We start from the raw sequence: 21,126 nt of genomic DNA, 5'->3' as shown, positions 1-21,126 counted from the left end.
TTCAACCAGTCAAGTGCTAGAGCTCCAATTAGAAATGTAATTTTTAAACCCAAGGTTTTGTTTGAAAATGCCTGAAACCTGGGTTTTCTGAAAAACTTGACAGACTTACTTTACTATGTTATGTCTATGCCTCTGTAGATAGAGCAGATAGAGACTTGAAATATAAACCATTTATGATCTTAAAGACTTTGTCTTTTATTGGAAATTATTGCCTTTGCTCTTAGGCTAATTAACAAGACCCAATGCATTTCTTCAGTCACATTATTGAAAGTGACAACATGATCGAAAGAACACGCACTTCATAAGCCAATGGTTAATATAGGATAATTTTCAATAAGTAATTTGAGCAAATGGCTACCAAAATAAACCTTAGCCATTGTTACTGAATTGTCTTTACATTGTCTCCTCCGCAGGAGATCACCAGCCTTCTGCCCTTCTCGAAGATATCCCTGGATGACTTTTCTGACAACAAAGAGATAAGCAACGACCTCAACGCATATATCCAGTACCGCATCAACGGCAGCAAAGAAATTATGAACAACATTAGCCTGAACGGCAAGGCTGACCCTATCACAGTTGGCAAGCTCAGTGGCCACTTGATTTCACGCAGCCAGGGCTCCTACCTGTATCTCAAACTCACCCTTGATCTGTTTGAGAGAGGCCACCTAGTCATCAAGAGCGCCAGCTACAAAGTGGTGCCCGTCTCTCTGGCTGAGCTCTACCAGCTACAATGCAACATGAAGTTCATGACCAACTCGGCCTTTGAGAGGTCACTGCCCATCCTCAATGTGGCGCTTGCCTCACTGCACCCCCTGACTGATGAGCAGCTGTTCCAGGCCATCAACGCCGGCTTCATCCAAGGGGAGCTGCCATGGGAAGACTTCCAACAACGTATGGAGTTGCTCTCATGCTTCCTCATCAAACGGCGGGACAAGACGCGCATGTTTTGCCACCCATCCTTCAGAGAATGGCTGGTGTGGAGAGCAGATGGAGAGAGCACAGACTTCCTCTGTGACCCCAGGTCAGTCATCTGCTTTGTAAGCAAATGCAGTAGCTCAGCAGCTCTCCCTTTAGGAATGTGGACTACTATTACAGGTCTGTGGTGCATCCAGAGGATATTCTTGCAATGTTCCACAATTAGACCTCAAACAATCTCTAAGCCTGGCAGTAGTCAGATTAATTTTAAAACAGCATCACAATGTCCTTACAGTTGTTTTGAGACTGTGTCTTGTAGCACTACTTGAAATTCAGCCCCCAAAATGCACAGCACACTGCACTCTTATGAACCTTTGTACTTCTCGGTATGGTTCTGAATCTTGGCCACCACTTTGCATGAAAAGTAAACTGACATGATGGACTTTGAGAGTAAGTAGAACATTTGAATCAACAAGTGCAGGATGACTCATTTCTGAGTCAGGGTGGAAATTGAGTTTAAAATGTTCCAAATATTTATTGTAATCATGGCAACCCAGTATTTAAGATGCAGTTGCAAATGTTTCGCATCGCAAGTTGCTAACACTACTTCCTGTTAAACTGTGGGACCACGCTAATTTGAAAAGGTTGGATGTCGAAAATATAGATTAATTTCATAAAAGTCATGTCATTAGTGTGCATTTCTAGTATTGTGTCCCTGTTAACTAGAAATGTGAATTAGAAACGGAGCGTTTAATCATACCTCCTAAAAGTGAAAATGCCTCAGCTGGCAGAAAATGATAATTTTTTCTTGCCATTCCCTTCTGGCCATGTTCAACAGGCTTATCTGCTCTAGTAACGCTCCCTAATTGTAATTGTGGAGCCCCCTCACTCTCACTAGATTCTTGAGTCATTCACACTTAATAAATTGGATGATGTGACGTTGGCTTGCTTTTTTTCAGCTCCCTGTTGCTCGTCACTATCACCTCTGTTCACACAGCGGTGTCTCTAAATGAACCAGAGCCGAGCTTCATATTCTGGTCATTCACAGCCTTCCAACTCCGTCATTAAAAACACAAAGACTCAGAGTCTGGCACAGGGAATGCTCTCGCAGACAAAGGCTTGCTGCACTGCCTCTGTGTTTGTGCCTGGGCACGAATAGAGAGAATTTTGAACCAGATCAAAGTGATCTGCAGTCATGCATGTCCTTTTAATGAAGTTCTGCATTAATTAATGCCAGAGTGAAGAAGGAAAGGAGAGCCCAGCGGTTTTTACACTCTTCCTAGTCCCTCTGTGGGGCATTAGTCCGCATTTATTTACTAAATAACGTATGTGTTCTCTGTGACAATGTCAGGGTGTTCTTCCTGACCTGAATGTACAAATGGCAAAAAGCTATCATCCAATTATTACATTATTATATTTATATTATCATCTGAAGCAGATAAGACTATATTAGAAATAATTTAGCCCTGATTGATTTAGCGACACTTTTAGTTACTTGTGGTAACCGTGAATATAGGCAGCAAAACAAACTATTGTCATTTCAATGAGTTCAGGTGATAATTTGTCTTTTTACCCCCTGTAATGATTCCTTTTATCAACAAATACCAAAAATGACGGTTGAGGCATTGTCGGTGAATTATAGATGTAAGAGCAAGTCAGTCAGTTTAGTTTATTTTTATTTTTGTGTCATGCCAATATCAGGCCCATCCACATAGTATTACAAGACATAATCACATCACAAATCAAACATCATCTTTCAATAAAATACATAGTATTAGTAATAAAATTTTAAGAAATTTACAGTTTATCTTGATAAAGAGCTTTTTTTTCTCATCTCCCAACCATTTTTTCCTGGTAACTAGCTAGTCTAAATGTTTCATGTATGAATATTTGACTTAAAGGGTAACTACACCAATTTGACACATTAAAGTGTATTTACAGGTCTTGGGGAGTACTAATGCAGCTGTTCAAAAAGTAGCTCAGGGTTAAGGCTAAGGTCTTACATGGAATGTAACCAAGGACACCCAGTTGCTAACTGTTGCCAAATGTCACCACATTACATTTATTTACAAATGAAAATCTTCAAGATTTTTGCATTAAGTTTGTCATTCTTTTTGTTACGTATTCTGCTTCACCACTGAGTTTCCTTTCCTGTTTCCTCACCAAGGACTGGCCACGCTCTCATGGCTTTCATGCTTTCGCGCCAAGAGGGGAAACTGAATCGCCAGCAGACCATGGAACTGGGGCATCACATCCTCAAAGCACACATCTTCAAGGTAGACCTATGGGACCTATACATGCTTTACATTTATCTTTGATTGATCCCCTCTGGGAATTTCATGCAGTCACTCTCTTTTTATTTATCTATGGTGTGAGTTCAGCAGAGGATAAGCCATGGGACGTGAAGAGAAACACTGACAACTTGTGCAGCTCAAGTTCATTGGCTTTATGTATGTCTGTTTGTGCATTCATATATGCGGTATGTGTGTGTGTGGTTGTGTGTGTGTGCAGGGCCTGAGTAAGAAAACAGGCGTGTCATCCAGCGTGCTACAGGCTCTGTGGATCAGCTGCAGTGCCGATGGCCTTTCTGCAGCCTTGGCATCCCTGAGGAATCTTTATACACCTAACGTCAAGGTAAAGACATTCTGCAACTCTAAAAACAACCTGTTAACTGATTACAGGATAAAAGATGGCAATTAAGTGATGCTTACTTTTAAACAACAAACATTTGCTGGTTCCGTCTTGTGAAATGCTTTCTTAGTTTTATACTGGTGTCAAAAGAATCTTCTCATGTATTTTGATTCACATTCAGACAAAATAAGTAATTTGAAGACATCACATTGGAATTCGGTAGATTTTTAGTATGAATAGTTAATTAATTAATCAAAAAACCACAAAAACACTTCACATGGTGACAATCTAATCTCATCAAGCATTTTAGAGTTCAAATAATTTCACTAAAACTCTCAAAACACACTTCAGGATGATTAGTATACAAAGTATTTTTAGAAACATCCAGCGTCCTCAAATGTCCCCCCTGAATGCTTTGGTAATTCCACAGATGGCAATTAAGTTGTGAATTATTATAAATGTCACGCTCTGTTCTTTACACGTACTTAAGGGGATGAGCGTGAGCTCAGCACAGATTAACAATGGAAACCACCATGAAGCATTTTGAAGATGCTCATCAATCGAGACTGATGCAACTCGTTTCTTGTCTCATGGTCGTCAATTTACAGCGTTAAATATGAATTAAGTTAAAACATGAATTAAATGTATGAGGGTTTTCTACAGAAAAAGCAGCAAAAGGCATACAACGCTATCAAGGGGATGATGACCATGTGACTTTATGTCAAACAATATTGGGTCATAGGTTTAGATTTAAAAGCTGAAACCTCTGTGGTTGCAGTATGTTCTGTTTTCTATGTTGCTTTCATGACAATGATAGGAGCATGTCTCAATATGGTCAGGACAAGGATAGATCTACGGTGCAGATGCTTTCAGTTTGCATCTTGTAACTAAATAATATTTCCAACCTAAAATAGTAACATGCTTATTTTCACAGCCATGTATGTGTCAGATAATTCCCTGGCATCCTTGTTCTCTAATACACGGCTGGGAAATATGAAAAACGTTTGCAGGACAATGAGAAGTTATGCATCGATGAAATGTGTGCCAGGATGAGGAAAATGGGAAACGTGAGGAGTTAAAAGGTCAGCACAAGATGTATAGAGAGAAAGTCATACAAGGATAAACTTTGCAATTTGCAATGTTGTATTGTCTTGTCTCGAAGCTAAATTATCCTGCATTTCTTTTAACATTTCCAGTGTCTTTCTCATTCCTCTATTTGCAAGTTATTTTGTGTAAGTGCAACATCTCTCAAAGACACTTTCGCTGAATGACCTTGTTCTGTCCTCTGGGGGATAAAACAGAGAATCCCTTTTAATTTACTCCACATTGGATCCAACAAATAACACACAGTTTCATTTCCTGTTGTCGGCTGCTCATTTGGCTCCGTGGTCGTGTTTGACGAAGCATTTATTATTGATTTCCTCAACGTAGAAGAGAATAACACACTTGATAATTGCCTTCAGTAGAATGCGACCACTTCATTTGGTGTCTGACCTTTCTCAAGAGTAGGCTGAATCAAATGAGTAAGAAGAGGAAAACCGAATGTATCTTAAATTTTCAGCTCCTGCTGCTGTTTAAATTAGCCATTGATGATGGTGTTTGCAAATCCTGCAGAGTTAAATTAGAAACATTTATAGGCATAGCAAGTAGTTATATCACCATCTCTCGTCGCACGTATTGCATACAAACTCAGACTGTGTATTGTTCAACTTTAGTTTAAATTCTAGTCAAGATCTCATCTTTTCTAAAGATAATTGGATGCTTTACTGCACTGTTGTGACAGAGTGGGATTAATGTTTTATTTACCTTAGAATGTACTTCCTGAGAGGAATGATGAGTGCATAAGGCTTAACATGCATCTATAATTCTATCATCCAAATTTTTAAGATTCTTATTTTGCTATTTGGGTCTATTCTTTATACAAACATCTGTTGCATGCCTGTCCGTTCTAGGAGAGGGATCCCTCCTCTGTTGCTCTTCCCGAGCTTCTTCCATTTTTCCCCTTTATAGGGTGTTCTTGCCAAGTTTTTCCTCATCTGAATTGAACATTCAAGGATAGAGGGAACCATATGTTGTAAAGACTGTGAACCTCCATGAAATTGACTTGAAATGGTTAAATGCAGCCAAATGTTTCCCCTTGAAAAGATTGCAGGGCAGCAAGGTCATTTAGCTCATGTTAGCTCATTTTCAGGATCCTAATTTTATCTTTGCTTACAAATAGATAGGTTAGGTATAGGTTTACATGCTTTAAATCTAAAAAAACTCATACTGTCTAGTGCTACAGCACTGCATTCCCTCTCTTTCTAAAATGCTCTTTTTTAGCTCCTGTTTCTTCAAGGGCACCCCTCTGGAATATGCAGTCTGCTCTGATTGGTCAGCTTACACACACCTGAGCCAGCACTGCTTATCGTGTCTCTGTTCAGCTCTGTTGTTGTTTAGAGCATCCAGTTAGCTTCAATTATACTGTAAAAAAAGACGTCAATTATGCAAAATATATGACGCGATGACGCAATGCGATTTCAAGAAGTCACATAGTTTAAGGCGAGTCTTTCAGGAGCAGCGTTTTCTGTGGGAGAGAGAAGCTCATGTTAGTGTGGACTTAGAGCTTTTAATCTCAAGACCTTTTAAATGCAGAAGAACCTATAAAACACTGGAGGAAAGAAAAAAGCATGTAGGCAAAAAAAAGCCATAATAGGTCTCCTTTAATATAATTGTTAATCAAGTTAAAAGGAAACTTTAAAAGACATATTTGGCTGTCGTCGTACGTTAGAGGGGTTACACATGCAATTAATATGAAACAAGAGCACAGATGGAAACTTTGTTCTGACCCAGCTGTCTGCCTTGGCAATTTTATTTGTACCATCAGGTGAGCCGTCTGCTGATGCTGGGTGGTGCTAACGTGAATTACCGCACGGAGGTCCTGAACAACGCTCCGGTGCTTTGTGTCCAGTGCCACCTTGGGCACCAGGAAATTGCCTCCCTGCTGCTCGAGTTCGGCGCTAGCGTAGACGTGGTGTCTGAAAATGGCATGAACCCATTGTGCTTCTCAGCTGCTGCAGGACACTTGGGACTTGTCATGCTGCTCTGCAAGCGGGGATCCAAGGTGAGGAGTCTTCACAGACTGATGCAGCTCATAGCTCAAAGCTTTTGAAAACATACAGTTAATTTCACCCATGTTGGATTTATTTCCTCAAAGCTAGCCATGCTATATTTCCACCAGGTCGATCATGTAGATAAGAGTGGACAGTGTGCATTGGTCCATGCTGCGCTCCGTGGACACCCAGACATTATCCAGTACCTGCTGGAGCTCGAGTGGAGTGCTGAGGGGCAGCAGCAGGACTACGCTCTGAAGAACAAAGCTCTGCAGCAGGCTTTGATAGCAGCCTCCAGCATGGGACACACACAGGTCTGTCTGACGCGTACACATATTTTACTTTTCACACAATCAGCCTTCACCATATAAAAACACTGAATCTACCTGAGGATATAAATCCCCACCAAAAGAGATGTATTCAAAGGCTTCCATAAAAATACATTCCAAAAATAAGCTTGAGACAAACATTTTTTTTTCATACTTTACATACAGTTTATTTGGCTTCACAATAACCTACAGATGGAACAGTAGATGTAATGTGAGCGCATCTTCTTTGCAGGGATGATGACTTAAAGTTTGGAGTGTTATTTGGCCTTGTAAGTCTGAAAGCAGGAGCAGATCGATCACGGTGCATTCAGCTGCCTGGGTGCCATGCAGGCTCAAGGTTTATTTTGGCTTCCTCATTAATTGGAATCTCAAGGCCAGGCTTAATATAAAGGAACTTGGCCAAGCTAAGCTGTCAACCAGCATGTAGAAGGAAAACCTGTTAAGTATTAATCAGATTGGACTCACGTAACCTCATACCTGTGGTTCCCTCTCTGTTTGCTCAGGCAGCAATATCCCGTATTTTTGTTGTTATTCTGCTACAAAATAAGCATGTTTAAAACCTCTTGAAGGTTTACTTGATGTCTTATGCTGAAACAGTATGCCATTAATCTAAGTTTCATTTTTTTGGCAGGTTGTGAGGGGCTTGCTGGCGATGAATAATGAGCATGCTGTGCAAATTGATAGCCACGACACTCTGTGGGGAGAGACAGGTATGTTTTTCATCCATCTTTTAGCATTACATGGCTCCCTGGTATTATCGCTTGCTGTTTTAGCATTCTGGACCTCGCTGCCGTAATTGCATGCTGCAGTGGAAGGTCTTGTGTCTCTCTTCTGCTCTCTGTTTGATGCAGAGGCTGCTCATCCCAAATGTGTGTGCAGTTTTTAGGGCTGTTTCCTTGTTTTTTCTGTGCTGTACTCTGGTGAAAGCATTACTTATTGTCGGTCATGTGGGTTTCTACTTAGAGTTTGGTCAACACAGCATTTCCTTTGAACAGTTATTTTCCAACATACAGTATCCCCTTGGTGATCTGTGTTAAGATACTGGCAACAGTTTGGACATTTTGAAGCTACTCCACCATATGTTGTATACATAGCTTGTCATATTTGAGTTGCAGTAGAATAACCCAAAGATTATAACCTTGTAGCTTTAGATTTTCACTTGCTAAGTATCTGCTTCAGTTTGATTTAAAAGAAAGGGTGAAAATGAGTATACTAATAAAGAATAGATGCTGTGAACAAAGGCTGTTGTTAAATGGGAATTCCAGTCTTTTTAATCCTGGGCCATATATTTCCATGTTTTGGTGTATAAATTATTCAAACTCATCAGATGTTCTGAAATTCAAAATAATTACATTCAATAACTTTTTAACAGTTGGAATGCAAAAGGATTCTAGATGCTTCTTGATGTATCTTTGTCAAATTTTTTGTATTACTGCACAGGGCTACTTTCCCTCCGGCATATCTTGAGTAACAAATGAGTAACATCAGCCTAATGTCCGCCCATAATTCAGAATATTAGAGCGACGTTGCAGCTTTACTCAAAATTTTATTTTCGAGCTGAGGCTGGAAAATTAACAATGAACATAAACTGTAAACTCTCAATTATTCTCTGTCGCTGCATTGATGCACAGACTTCGACCATCACTGTGCATCTAAAAATCGAGAAATTTCCACACCTCTAGAAGCGGCCCAATAGATCAACTCACCTAGCTACCAAGACAAGACTGTAAAGTAATCTTTAGCAATCCATAATAGTCCGTAATCCAACTCCTGTCAGAATTATAAAAAGATTTTGCCACTGACTGAGGTTGTTATTCTTAGAATTTGACAACATTAGAGACGCAATTCAAACAGTCTGATCCTCTTAGTTACAGTAACACATACACAAGTCATGTTAAAGGAGAAGCCACGCTCTGAAATCTTACGAAGTGAGTCATCAAAGTTTTTGTCTCATTTAGAAAGGTAAGTTTGTTAAAAAGTCAGCCACGACTTTGCAATTAAATTCTTGCTAGCAGTTCCACTAACTTTTCTTATTCAGTGGCCCATGGCCAGAGCAATCCATCTATATGAAAGATCTATTTACACTTCTAGTGGATGTAAGTTTGACAGTCATGTCATGGCTGACATCTGGACTAATTCCCAAATTTTTTATAAGTGTGAGACATTTAAACACTAAAACATGTTAGTATAGCGTCCAGGTTTCAAAATACTGGAATATTCCTTTAATGCCTTGCAGGCAGTGGCTGTCAGTTGTGAAACTGGTTACACGCAGGCTGAACAAAGTGCTGGAGAGCAATATTTTGAGGAGATATTACATCTTCTGCAAGGGTCCAGAAATGTAGATTTTATTCTTTAGCCGTTGCAGAGGTGATGTGCTTATACATAGTATTTTTACTTGCACATGTGCTTGGTGTTCTGTTTCTAGTTAAAGTACTGAAACTATTTTTGACACATTATGTAAGTTTCAGACTGGGGCATTGTTAGAGCTGCATGTTTTGTGATGTTGGACACATTTGAAATGTTGCCTCTCATCCTCTTTGTGAGCCTTTTTTCTTACTCCAAGAGCTATAAATGTTCAAGTCTCACCCCTTCTTATTTGACAACAGTGTTTGATGCGTTTTATACCAGAATAGATTGAAAAAAAAGAGAATTTTAATAATAGTCTCGTTTTGTCTGTCTACGCTGTAAGCCAGCAGGATTTAGCACCAAAGTTTGGTGCTACAGGAATGTAGGTCAGCCTATTAGTGGAGATGCTGTCCACAGTGCGGTTAACTGGTGCTTGTGGCCTTCTAAACGACTGTAGAACTTCAGACCTTATTACAGTCTTGGGACAAAGAGAGTCGTCCCTCTGAAATATTCCTTTATAGCACCGTTCTGTTCTGTTTCCACTGATATGAACTGAGTCTGGTACAATCCAAACACCTCATTATTGAACACATTTGTCCAAAGCTTTCGTCTGTATCACCATACATGATATGTAGCCTCGTTTCCATAAACATCTGAGCCATCTGTTGCTGCTGCAGCATTTTCCTCTCAGCTCCATTTACAAAGTGGATGTTAAATAACAAACGACACCCTTTTGAACATGCCCCTTTAAATTAATGAAGTATTAGGTCACAGGTTGTAATTTGCTGCGCTGTGGCTCCACTGACCTGAACAAACCCTTGACACAGCCACGCATTCAAGTGTTTTTGCACCCACATGGGCCAGGCTCATCTGCATTCAGGGAAAAATGGTTAATAAACAGCTCTTGTAAAAAAAGACCGACATAAAATGAATATTTAGTGGTGTGTTACAAGTAGAGAGAGTTTACAGACAGTAGAATTGACTCAACCAACAGAGATGATTAGCACTGAGAGGTATATTAAATCTCAGTTTCACCTTTTTTTACTATTCATCATTCAGATTTAATATACAACCTACTAGGAGCTACTGCGGAGAAACCAAAACTGACAAAGCTCCTGAAACGTCCCCTTAAAAATTGCCCATTCATCTGAAACAATTCTCTGATAACAACCTGTCTCTGTGAACATTTATTTCACCTCTAAAATGCAGTGGAATATTACATCTCTATGCAAATAGGCCCACTGTCTCCTGTGTTTAAATAGAGGCAGATTGGATTGTGCATCTGTGCAAGCTCCATCTTTCAAAATCCCCTGTTAGGATGCAAAACTCTCCCTCGTTATGCAAAGAAAGGTAATTTAACTGCAGCAGGGTTGGCTGAAGGCGAAGACCAACAGATTCTTGTGTTGCAGGAGTGTAATCTTTTGTAAATCCTACATTATTGTATGATATATTTAGTTGTTTTTAGTGAGCATATTATTCTCCTCAGTTGTTATTCAGTAATCCTTTTTCAATCTTGACATATTTATTTTATGTAGGATTTAGTTTTGCTCAACAACACAAGACTTAAGGCTGTGGGAGTGCACTGGAGAAGAGCTACCCACTGCTTTTAATAAATAGGATGCTTCAATACAGGAAACAAATTCTGAGAATACTCAGTGTAAAATTCACTTGAAGTCTTTTCGTCCTCTGCACATGGCTCAGCAATTTTTCTTTCATATGTACAAAGAGCGCAAGTGTTCGTACTGTATAATAGAAGCTCAGCATGAGCTCGCCCAGGCAGCTATTTGTGGCTTCGCTGAGGTGGCTGGGGAAAAGATGCTCTTTATTCTCGCATCAAGTGACAAACACCTGCATTTTTACTATGTACACCGAAACCAACGCTGTGCTTAGAGCTTTGTGATGTGAAGATATTCCTCTACGGGCGTCTTCTCTATCAGCATTTTGTCAGAAAGATGCTTCATCCAAGCTAACATGCTTGTGCATAAATAAAAATTAAATATCTCTTCATGAGCTACAACAGATATTGCTTATTTCACTCTTTAAACATGGAGCAGTTTAAAAAAAAAAAAAGGTAATAGAATTTAAATATTGCCTGTGTGCTCAGTCTAAGGGCATTTCTTATGTAGTTGAGCATCTGCTGCATCCACGGGCAAGGCAAACATGCCATTTTACAATAACAATCAATGTCTCTGTGATGTCTTTTTATAAATTGCCTGCAACCTTTTGCAATTGACATTTTGTCAATGATTGGGTCATACTTAATTGAGCAGCTGAATTAAGTTTACCCTGACAAAAAATGCATTAGCTTAAGCAATGATAATATTAGCAAGGACAAATTGAAAAATCCCAAACTATAGGGATGAATTGTTATTTAAAGCCTTGGTTGTTGTTGTTAAAAAAAAGGTTGAGGTTGAAATGCCAGGTCAAATCCTCTGTTTTCGCTGGTTTCTTCAGCCTGGTGGTGACGTGCTGGTGAATAAGGACATTTTTCTGTGTTTACATTGTAAATCTGTTTTTATCAGACAGTGATTTAGAGTCTCCTCCTCAAAACACTGTCAAGGCAGCTCTGTAGGTGGGCTGGAGCAGAGATGAGACAAGGATGATGAATCGCTTACAAAACACAAGATAAGATAAAATAAGGCAAGACTTTATTCATAATACTAAAGCAGGAAGTCAAGCTGAAAACAAAAAAGGATGTTAGAAAAATGAGCTTCTGACTTGTATTCAGAAAATCAGAAAAAAAATTCACTTGGCATGAAGAAGTTCAGAGTACAGTGAGATGTACAGGTGCTGGAAATCCTTGAAAACTTTCCAGGTGCTTTTCAAGATTTTAAGGGGCCATCTACTGCAGTTGTTTGGAATGCTGCAACACTGTTTTTGTTTTGCTGTGAAGTTCCAGAAATGTTTAGTGGACCATGAAACCTAACTTGCTTTTCCATCTGCACAGCGGCAAGTAGATAATCTCAAATCCTCTTCGTTTCCTTTAATCTCACCCATGATGTCCTCAAATGTCTTGTTTTGTCCACAACCCAAAGATATTCAGTTCACTGTCACAGAGGAGTAAACAATTAATCATTGCAGATGAAGATCAAAGTTGCTTGACTTTGACTATGAAAACTTGGCTTGAAGACTAAAACGAGTTATGTTCAAACAGCCATCACTTTCAAATATCAACACACTGTACAGCTGTTGACACCGTACTTAATGTATTCTAGGATCATCCCAGGTGCTGCTAATGTCTCTCCCTGGAGCACAAACAGAGCCTAAGTTTAGCAGCTCGGAGTCATTGTTCTTTACTCTGCTGTATGTGAGGATATCCATATTTTGAGCAGATGGAGGGTGGGGTTGTTTGGCTCTGATTGCTGTTCAACCAGATGGATGATGTCAGTCAGATACGGAGGCTCAGCAGCAAAGCAAGTCTCTCAGAGGTGAATCCGAGAGCAGAGCTGCTCTGGTTCTTTCAGTGGATCTCATTCTGTTTTGACAACCAGCGCTCATTTAAGACCGGTCCATCTGCTGCCGTACAGCAGCATCCGGTGATTAACTGGCGGCATCGGACATTTTCGAGAATCTGTCTCTGTTTTCTTCTCAGCGCCAATTAATACTGGTTGTTTTCCTTTTTGTTAAAAATGAATTAAAAGCAGTTAATTCCAGTTAATCATGGTCTGTAAAAAATAGAAACTATAAACAAGAATGGGCGTTAAACAGAATTGTTTGACTTTGTTGTCTAATGTTTGTCTGCTGATGCATAAAATGACTGAATTCTCGTCTCACTGTGCAAGGCCGAGGGAGTTCGAGGCGGGAATTTAATTAGTTTAATAAGCATAACATAATTGTCTGTTTTTAAACTCAATTAGCGCCAAACATTAGCCTGCATTTCTCTACACATAGGAGGGATTCTGGTATTGCAAACACTGTTTCTATCCAGGCCTTTCCTTTCACACATACTCAAGAGTTACTAAAGACCAGAGACATTACTGGTGAACAGTTAAACTGTGTGCTGTACACTGTTTTATTCTGTTGACTAACCCTCTTGCTGTACAGTGTCCTCTTTGCCTTACCATAACCTGTTCCCCTGTAAAAGTCGAAATAAAGGCCTACATCACTCCTAACATCTGCGTGCGTGTCCTCCTCTCTTTAGCCTTGACAGCAGCGGCAGGTCGGGGGAAGATGGAGGTATGCGACTTCCTGTTGGAGCAAGGGGCGGTGGTGCAGCAGGTCAACCGGCGGGGAGTGTCTCCTTTATTCTGCGCCGTCAGACAGGGACACTGGCAGGTAAGACATGATGACAGGCTCTTCTGTCCAAACTGCAAAAACATCTCAACTTCTTCTTCCTCTACACAACTATTACAGTTTTCAAATTCTCATTGTCTTTGTGCACCTGGAGGTTTGACGTCTATTTTTATGTATTTATTAGATTGCAGAGCTGCTCTTGCAGCATGGTGCTGACATTAACATCAGCGACAAGCAGGGCAGGACCCTACTCATGGTGGCTGCCTGCGAGGGCCACCTGAGCACCGTCGAGTTTCTGCTCTCTAAAGGTGAGCTACGACTCATTCAACACGAAATTACAGAGCATTCAGGACTCATCGGCTGGATTTCTTAGATTGGTAGCGTGTGTAAGGGCACAAATATGTAAAATGTGATTATATAGAGTAAATCTTGATGTTTATTTACAATAATGTCCAGGTAGAGAAGCGCTGCATGACACTAGCTAACATTCAATTGAATTGTTTTTTGTTTTTTTTCATGTTGTTATTTCATATCTCATTAATAACACTTCATCTAGTTTGGAGTCCTGATTTACCTGTTGGGCCTCAGGCTGAAGAAAATTGGAGTGTCAGTTTACCTCAGACTAGCAGTTAATCTGGGTTGTCACTGCTGGGTCTCGAGTAAAACAGTTTTACAGTACAGTAACACTCAGAAAACTTTATGATATCTGGGTATATGATATTATAAGAAAATATTATATAAATATTATGCTGACAGACTCAGTCTTGATATATACTTGAAATATTGTCCTTTAAATAACCCCAAAACAGTAGATAAGCAGCTGCACTGTATCATAATAGCCCATTTGCAAACTATGTTGTGCCTTAAACAGTATATCATGAGAATATATGAAGAAAAATTCCAAACTCCAAATATAAGGAAAAGGGGAAAATAAAGTGGCTAAAATATTAACTTTCTGATCATTAAAAAGCCAACATGCGTCTACCACTAGGTCTTTATCATGGCTCCAAAAACAAATATACGAATGGTTTGAACTTAACTGTTTTCCTTTGAATAAATAATCAAATTACCATTTCATCATCCATGCTGTTGGTGTGTTTATATAAAGTGTTTGACAACTGTTGTTTGTCTCGAAGGTGCATCTTTGACTTCGTTGGACAAGGAGGGACTGACACCCCTGAGCTGGGCATGTTTGAAAGGACATAAGAACGTAGTACAGTTTTTGGTGGAGAAAGGTGCGGTCATCGACCACACGGACAAGAACGGACGGACTCCGCTGGACCTCGCCGCCTTCTACGGCGACGCAGAGATTGTAAGCAGGAGACACAAATGCACACTAACACCCTTCATTCAGACTTAATCTAAAGCATCCCTGTGCCATTATTGAACACATAGTGTTGTGCATTAGCTCTTGACTGTCAACACGCTGTTTGCGAGTTTATAACCGTTGGTGATCTCACGTAGGTCCAGTATTTGGTGGAGAGAGGAGCAGTGATAGAGCATGTGGACTACAGTGGGATGAGACCTCTGGACCGGGCCATAGGCTGCCGGAACACGTCGGTGGTGGTGACTCTGCTGAAGAAAGGGGCCAAGCTTGGTAAGCACATTGCTTTATTCAACTCAAATAAACCCACCCTATAGTGAGGTTGATACTGTACATCCATGTAGAAGCTTTGTGTGCAGATACTCTGAACTGTCTCAGGAAAGACAAGAACTCTGAGTGCTTTGTCTTTGCGTCGAGCTAGCTTCTGTCTTGCTCAGCATCTCATGGTACCAAGAATAAACTCAGACTAATTTTGTGGAATGTTGGGGAAGAAAACAGTTTCCATTTCTGCGTTTTCACTCACTGTTCAGCATGTGTGTCTGTATGCTCACTTTTACTGGCATGTCAGTGCATGCGCGTGTGTGTGTGTCCCTCTTCTCCCTCATGTGCTGCTTGGCTAATTTAAGAATGTGACTTATCACCTAAATGACATTCATAGAGCTATCTGGGTCTGCGGCTTATCTGCAGCGCACTCTGCCGTAACAGGAGAAAAAAATTGGTAATGAGACGAACCTTTAAATTTTCTTTCAGCTCGGTTAACCGTCTGCACGCTGAAAATACGAGGCCGTTTCAAGTTTAGCGACACATAATTGTATATTGTCACGTTTCCTTTCACTGCCGCATGACCTCTTCTCTCTTCACTCTTTCTTAACTGCTTTCAATAAACTAAGGCTACAGAACGTCTCCTTACGATCGATCAGGTACAATCTTTAGGTAACTTTACCTTGTCCCAATTTCCAGAGAATACAGTGACGGTCTGTTGGCACCAGAAAACAAAAATGTTAACACTCTCTGGGCTTCTCTGTTTCCCCTCTACACCCGCAGGGAACGCTGCTTGGGCCATGGCGACTTCCAAGCCAGATATCCTGATCATTCTTCTTCAGAAGCTGATGGAGGAGGGAAACCTACTTTACAAGGTAATGTATCAAGAGTGGAAAAAAGAACAGAAAAGCAATGAATGATATAATTTGGTTCCCATCTTTTTCTAGTTCAGTTTTTTCCGCACCGCTTACCAAAGAAGCCATGATTGATGCCTGACATTTAACAGATTGAGTTTTGTGGCAGAAAGGACAAATCAGGTGTTGTGTGTGTTATTTGAGCGTGCCTGTGTGTTTTGTATGTGTGATTGATGAGAAGGGAGGGCTCAAGCCAGAGCGCAGCTATTGCAGGACTATCTGGTGAATACTTTGCGCTCCCCCCCTCATGTTTCCCCTTCTGGTTCCTCACCACATGTTTGCCCTCCATGTGTCCTCCAGAAAGGAAAGATGAAAGAGGCGGCCCAGAGGTACCAGTACGCCCTGAGGAAGTTTCCTAGAGAAGGCTTTGGCGATGACCTGAAGGCATTTAAAGACTTGAGGGTCTCTCTGTACCTCAATCTCTCCCGCTGTCGCAGAAAAACCAACGTAAGCCTCTTAAGAGACGTTCTTCTCTCCTTTTTATTTTGTTCCTCTGCCTGAGCTGTATTTTTAGCATGATCTTTTAATGACTTTAAATAAGGGGTTTCACTCACCGGACTCTTATTTGTCAGTGTAATGAACATCATGTGGTATTGTTGATGAATATGTGGTGCTGCAGCTAACTACAATCATTTGGCCTTTAAAATGTTAGAAAAATATGAAAAATGCTCATCACAAATTCTTCAAATTACTGAATTTGTCCAACCAGCAGTCTAAAGCCCAAAGAAATGGGTTCATCACATTTAATAAGTTCAAAGCAGCTTTTTTTTTGCTTGAAGTTAAACTGAACAAAGTTGAACTGAACAAACGATTTTTAAAATAAATGTCTTTCAACAACTAATCAGTGCAGCTTCACAATAGAACCCTGATTGCTTTGAAATTTTATATAAGAAAAAGTGATAAACCTGTTATGAAGACTCCGGGATGCTAAATGATTTGAGCATGTGTGGGCAGGGGAAGCTTGCTTGTGTTCAGATGGTAACTGGGAGGAGGTGGGGAGGACGCTACAAGCGTACTGGGCAGTGGAACTCAAAATCTCCCCAAATCTCCCTGTGAAACAATCTCAGTTCCTGCATGTGCCAGCCTGTCTGCTCGCTTTAACCGTGCCGAGCAGTCGTGCCTCTTCCTGTTCAGAGTTTTCACCCAATGTTTTAAAAGAATGAGGGATTTAATGAGTGTTTGAGATAGACTGGAAAGTTGTTTTTTTCAGTAAAATGACAATGAAGCAAACACGCAGAGAGTGGTGGTTTTTAAGCCACCCTGTCTTTGGATTTCTGGATAATTGTTTCTGCAGAGAAGCTCATCTTCAAAGTTTGTTTACATAAGTCTTGGCCGAGCAGGAAGACTTTTGTAGCGAGCAGGCTGTTGATGTGATTACATGCTGGAAGTTCGCAGGAGGAAACCACAAGGGTTTTCTACGTCTCTGCAGTAACACCTGCCAGGTATTTTATACTTGTGTTGGAGAGATGAAGCATCGGTCAGACTCTTTCATTACTTATGCAATTTTTACATCAAAATGAACACATGTATGCAGATTTATTCCTGGTGTGTCTTGTTTAATTCACGAACACTCTGGTAACCAGGAAACAGAAAGCAGCATGGAGGCCACTGATGCTGTTTTGACAGTGATTTCTTTTTATATCTTTTACATCAGTCTCTCTTTCAAACTCAACGCCAGGTAAATGGATGTTAAACTGAGTTTATGCTACTTTAAAATCATGGCATGTTGCTGGAAAAAGGGCAAAAATGAGTGTGTCCACCCGTTCATTACAGATCTGAGCATGAGCCAAAAAATACCTGTGACTGTCAGTCATTTGACCCTGGAGTGAAGCCACAAATCCAGATGCTAGTGGGTGTTTGTGGGTTTAGTGTGAAATTACTGCCACGTCCTCAAAGCTAGTAACAAGGACAAAATATTGGTACTGTTTAAAATGTTCAGTTCTGTGATTGAACCTCAGCCACACGTGCTTGAATATCAACTGGTTGACTGTGATCTTTTGATTCTGCTCCTGTTGTAGGATTTCGGGATGGCTGAGGAGTTTGCAACAAAAGCACTGGAGCTGAAACCCAAATCCTATGAGGCGTACTATGCCCGTGCAAGAGCTAAAAGAAGCAGCAGGTAAACTGATCAGCACTGCTCCCTGCCAGCTCTTCTTGTTGTTATTGATGGTGATTTATCCGGATCTGGTCACACAATCTCTGTTCATCCTTTCTGCCTTCTACAGGCAGTTTACGGCATCCATGGCTGACCTGCACGAAGCGGCCAAGCTGTGCCCCAACAACCGGGAAATCCGTCGTCTGCTGGCCCGAGTTGAGGACGAGTGTAAGCAAATGCAGCGTACCCAGACTAAAGGAGGCCTTGCTGGAGCTGGAGCTGCAGCTGCCTGCAGCCAGGCATCAGGAGGCCACGATTCAGACCAGGAGCAAGATGAAGGACAGGAAGACACCTTGGCGCACAGTTTTGCCAGGAGCATGGATGGCCAAAGAGACATCCTGGAGGAAGAGGAGGAGGAGGAGGAGGAGGAAGAAGCCTCGCTGCACAACAGGACGACTGAACCCTGCTGGTCACAGAACAGTTATCCCTACAACAGAGTCTTACCCTCGGAGCCTGTCGGCAACAGTTTGGGACATCAGAGTCAGAGCCCCAGCTCGCCCCCGGGCCCCAGCAGGCTTCCACCACACCGGTACCCCCGAGAGCACCGGGAGGCGCTCGCCCAGCAGGGTCTGGTGCTGCAGCCCACCAAGCAGGCCCAGATAGTCAAGACTAACCAGCATATGAGCTCCATGCAGGCGGTGGGGGGCCGCTCCAAATCTCAGTACGCTCCCTCCAGTCCGTTACCCAGCCGACACATGTCCAGTATGCTGAAGCCCGGCCCAGGCATCGACATCAGCCCTCTGCCGCCCCCAGCTGACGAGCCCGTGTATGGGAACCGCATGTCGCTGGCGGCTGCGTCCATCTCCATGGGTCACAGTTGTGATAACGAGAGCCTCCAGGCTTCCTATTCAGCCTGCATCAGCTCCAAGGGTCTGGGGCAAGACAGGCTGTCTGCCCAGTCTGCATCCTCCCTGGACGGGTTGGCCTGCTCCGGTCCTGGACCCCAGGAGAACCACACTGACCCAGGAAAGGAAGGGCTGTGCGGTGCGATGGGATCGCAGGGCGGAGGCAGCAGCAGCAGCATGCGTGTGTCCAGTTCCACCAGTAGCCTGGCATCCAGCAGCAGCCTATCAGACAGCGGCAAGCTGGGACCTGACGTCCGCGTCAAGGTGTCTGACAAAACGAAGCACAGCCAACAGGCCAGCTCCGACTACAAACCCAGACCCTTCATGGGGATAACCGACAAGACAGCACGCTTTCAGCAGCAGCAGCAGCAGATTCAGCAGCAGATTCAGCAACACCACGGCTTGCAGAGTCACCAGAGCGGCCGCAACTGGCTGAACCACTCGTCTGACGGTCTGGTGTGTCACAACATGTCGGCGATGGGCCTTCTACCTGTCGAGTGTGAGCTGCCGTACAGCAAAACAGTGAGCACTTACCAGGAGCAGCACAAACCTCCAACACCTCAGGGTGCTATGGCCATGAGTAGCTTACAAAACGGCATGCACGCCAAGGAATTCACCGAGAAGTTCTGCCAAGCCGCCAACTGTTACAAAGAGTCCAAGCCAGCGCTGGCTTTGCCGCACACTTTCATGGACAGTAAGCCCAAGCAGCCTGGCCACGCCCGAGATAATCCTGCCATTCACGTCACTTCAATGAAACCAAAGCGATCGTTTATAGAGTCGAATGTGTAAAGATGTTTTATCTGTCGTACAGTCCACAATGCACACACTCACACATGCAAAAATCTAAAGTGAGACAAAGTTGTTTTGATTTTTTTTTTTTTTTTAAAAACCCTGAAAGAATACAAGTTTAAGAAGTACTTTGTTCAAGCGGTTTGTTCTCCTGCACGAGTACAGGCTGCAGGCAGTGTACCGAACGCTCCAGATCTTTCTCCTCCCAGACCTGTCGCTTGTGGCCGTCAGCCTCTGTTACACGACAACATGTCCGCCGTCGTTCAGCCAAGCTGGAGACATTGCACTGAAGGAAGTATCAGGACATGTACTGTACAGTCCTCATCAAAGCAACGGTGACAGTAAGCACTTTATACTCACTTAGGCCGCTCAAGTGCTTAAACAACATATTCAGTTACAGCATAATGTTATTACAGAAGAGTTTGAGTGAGTGAAATGTGGTTTAAACTGAGTTCATTACGTCCATGGTGCTGAGAGAGGAGAAATAAGGAAGAGAGTCCTCAGTGAAGGCGTGAGAAAGTCTGAAGGACGGGCATTCCTGTGTTTTACAAAGGATGTTATAGATCCTCATGTTGTGTATATTCTATAAATATGTACTTTTCCTTCTTTTCAGTGAAGGTCTATGTTAAATGTATTGACAAGTTCAGACTTGTGTATTTTGAGTTTTATGCACAATGTTGTTCAAATGGTGTTAAAGGTTCTAAAAAGAAGCATTTGTTAAATGTGTTTGTACATTATATAAATCACCATTAACATTGAATTGAAATCCTTTCTGTATCTGCTTGTTGTTGCTGTCTAGTTTAATTTATTTACAGCGCCAATGGCTTGGTTAATTGTAAAGCAATATATTTTATATAGTTATTTTTGCACAGCTACTAAGACATTTTATGATTCTCAATAATGTTTAGCTTAAGTGCATGCTACAATTGCAGTTTATATTACAGAGTTAAAAAAAAATCTATAAAAACAGAAATGGTTTTGGGGCACAGTGCCATCAGCTCTATTTTAATATGTACATTAAATGCAATTGTTGCCATGTTTTCAGTATTGTGAGCTTTATTAGCTGTGATCACATACTGTAATAGAACATTACTGCCATAGCCACCATTGGAGAGAGAAATAAAGACCCACTGAGGAAAAAACAAACCCGTCTGCTGAATTTTACTTTCAAAACAAGAGCCTGTCTCGTTAAGAGGATATTTAATAATCACAGTGTGAGTGTAAACATTCAACAGATCAGATGTTTGGTCAGTGGCTGAAAGCAGAATGTAATGCAAATGATCAATAGTGGA

General features: G+C 41.6%; 1 protein-coding gene across 1 annotated transcript in view; it reads left to right on the top strand.

Moving 5' to 3' along the window:
• The window catches only part of tanc1b (tetratricopeptide repeat, ankyrin repeat and coiled-coil containing 1b), a 114,534-nt gene extending 93,554 nt beyond the window's left edge, over positions 1 to 20,980 (top strand). Inside the window, exons 13-26 of the mRNA XM_037109662.1 lie at positions 414 to 1,021; positions 3,083 to 3,191; positions 3,427 to 3,549; positions 6,413 to 6,649; positions 6,767 to 6,952; positions 7,599 to 7,677; positions 13,455 to 13,588; positions 13,731 to 13,854; positions 14,683 to 14,858; positions 15,011 to 15,143; positions 15,915 to 16,006; positions 16,346 to 16,492; positions 18,064 to 18,164; positions 18,271 to 20,980. Of these exons, the coding sequence (XP_036965557.1) occupies positions 414 to 1,021; positions 3,083 to 3,191; positions 3,427 to 3,549; positions 6,413 to 6,649; positions 6,767 to 6,952; positions 7,599 to 7,677; positions 13,455 to 13,588; positions 13,731 to 13,854; positions 14,683 to 14,858; positions 15,011 to 15,143; positions 15,915 to 16,006; positions 16,346 to 16,492; positions 18,064 to 18,164; positions 18,271 to 19,834 (3,813 nt within the window). The 3' untranslated portion in view covers positions 19,835 to 20,980. The remainder of the gene's footprint in view (positions 1 to 413; positions 1,022 to 3,082; positions 3,192 to 3,426; positions 3,550 to 6,412; positions 6,650 to 6,766; positions 6,953 to 7,598; positions 7,678 to 13,454; positions 13,589 to 13,730; positions 13,855 to 14,682; positions 14,859 to 15,010; positions 15,144 to 15,914; positions 16,007 to 16,345; positions 16,493 to 18,063; positions 18,165 to 18,270) is intronic.
• The last annotated feature ends 146 nt before the right edge of the window (positions 20,981 to 21,126 follow it).

This window comes from Acanthopagrus latus, chromosome 9, assembly GCF_904848185.1.
Source record: "Acanthopagrus latus isolate v.2019 chromosome 9, fAcaLat1.1, whole genome shotgun sequence".
In the NCBI taxonomy this organism is placed as follows: Eukaryota; Metazoa; Chordata; class Actinopteri; order Spariformes; family Sparidae; genus Acanthopagrus; species Acanthopagrus latus.
Note: the sequence above shows the minus strand (reverse complement) of the source record. Positions and strands in the feature narration are given on the sequence as shown.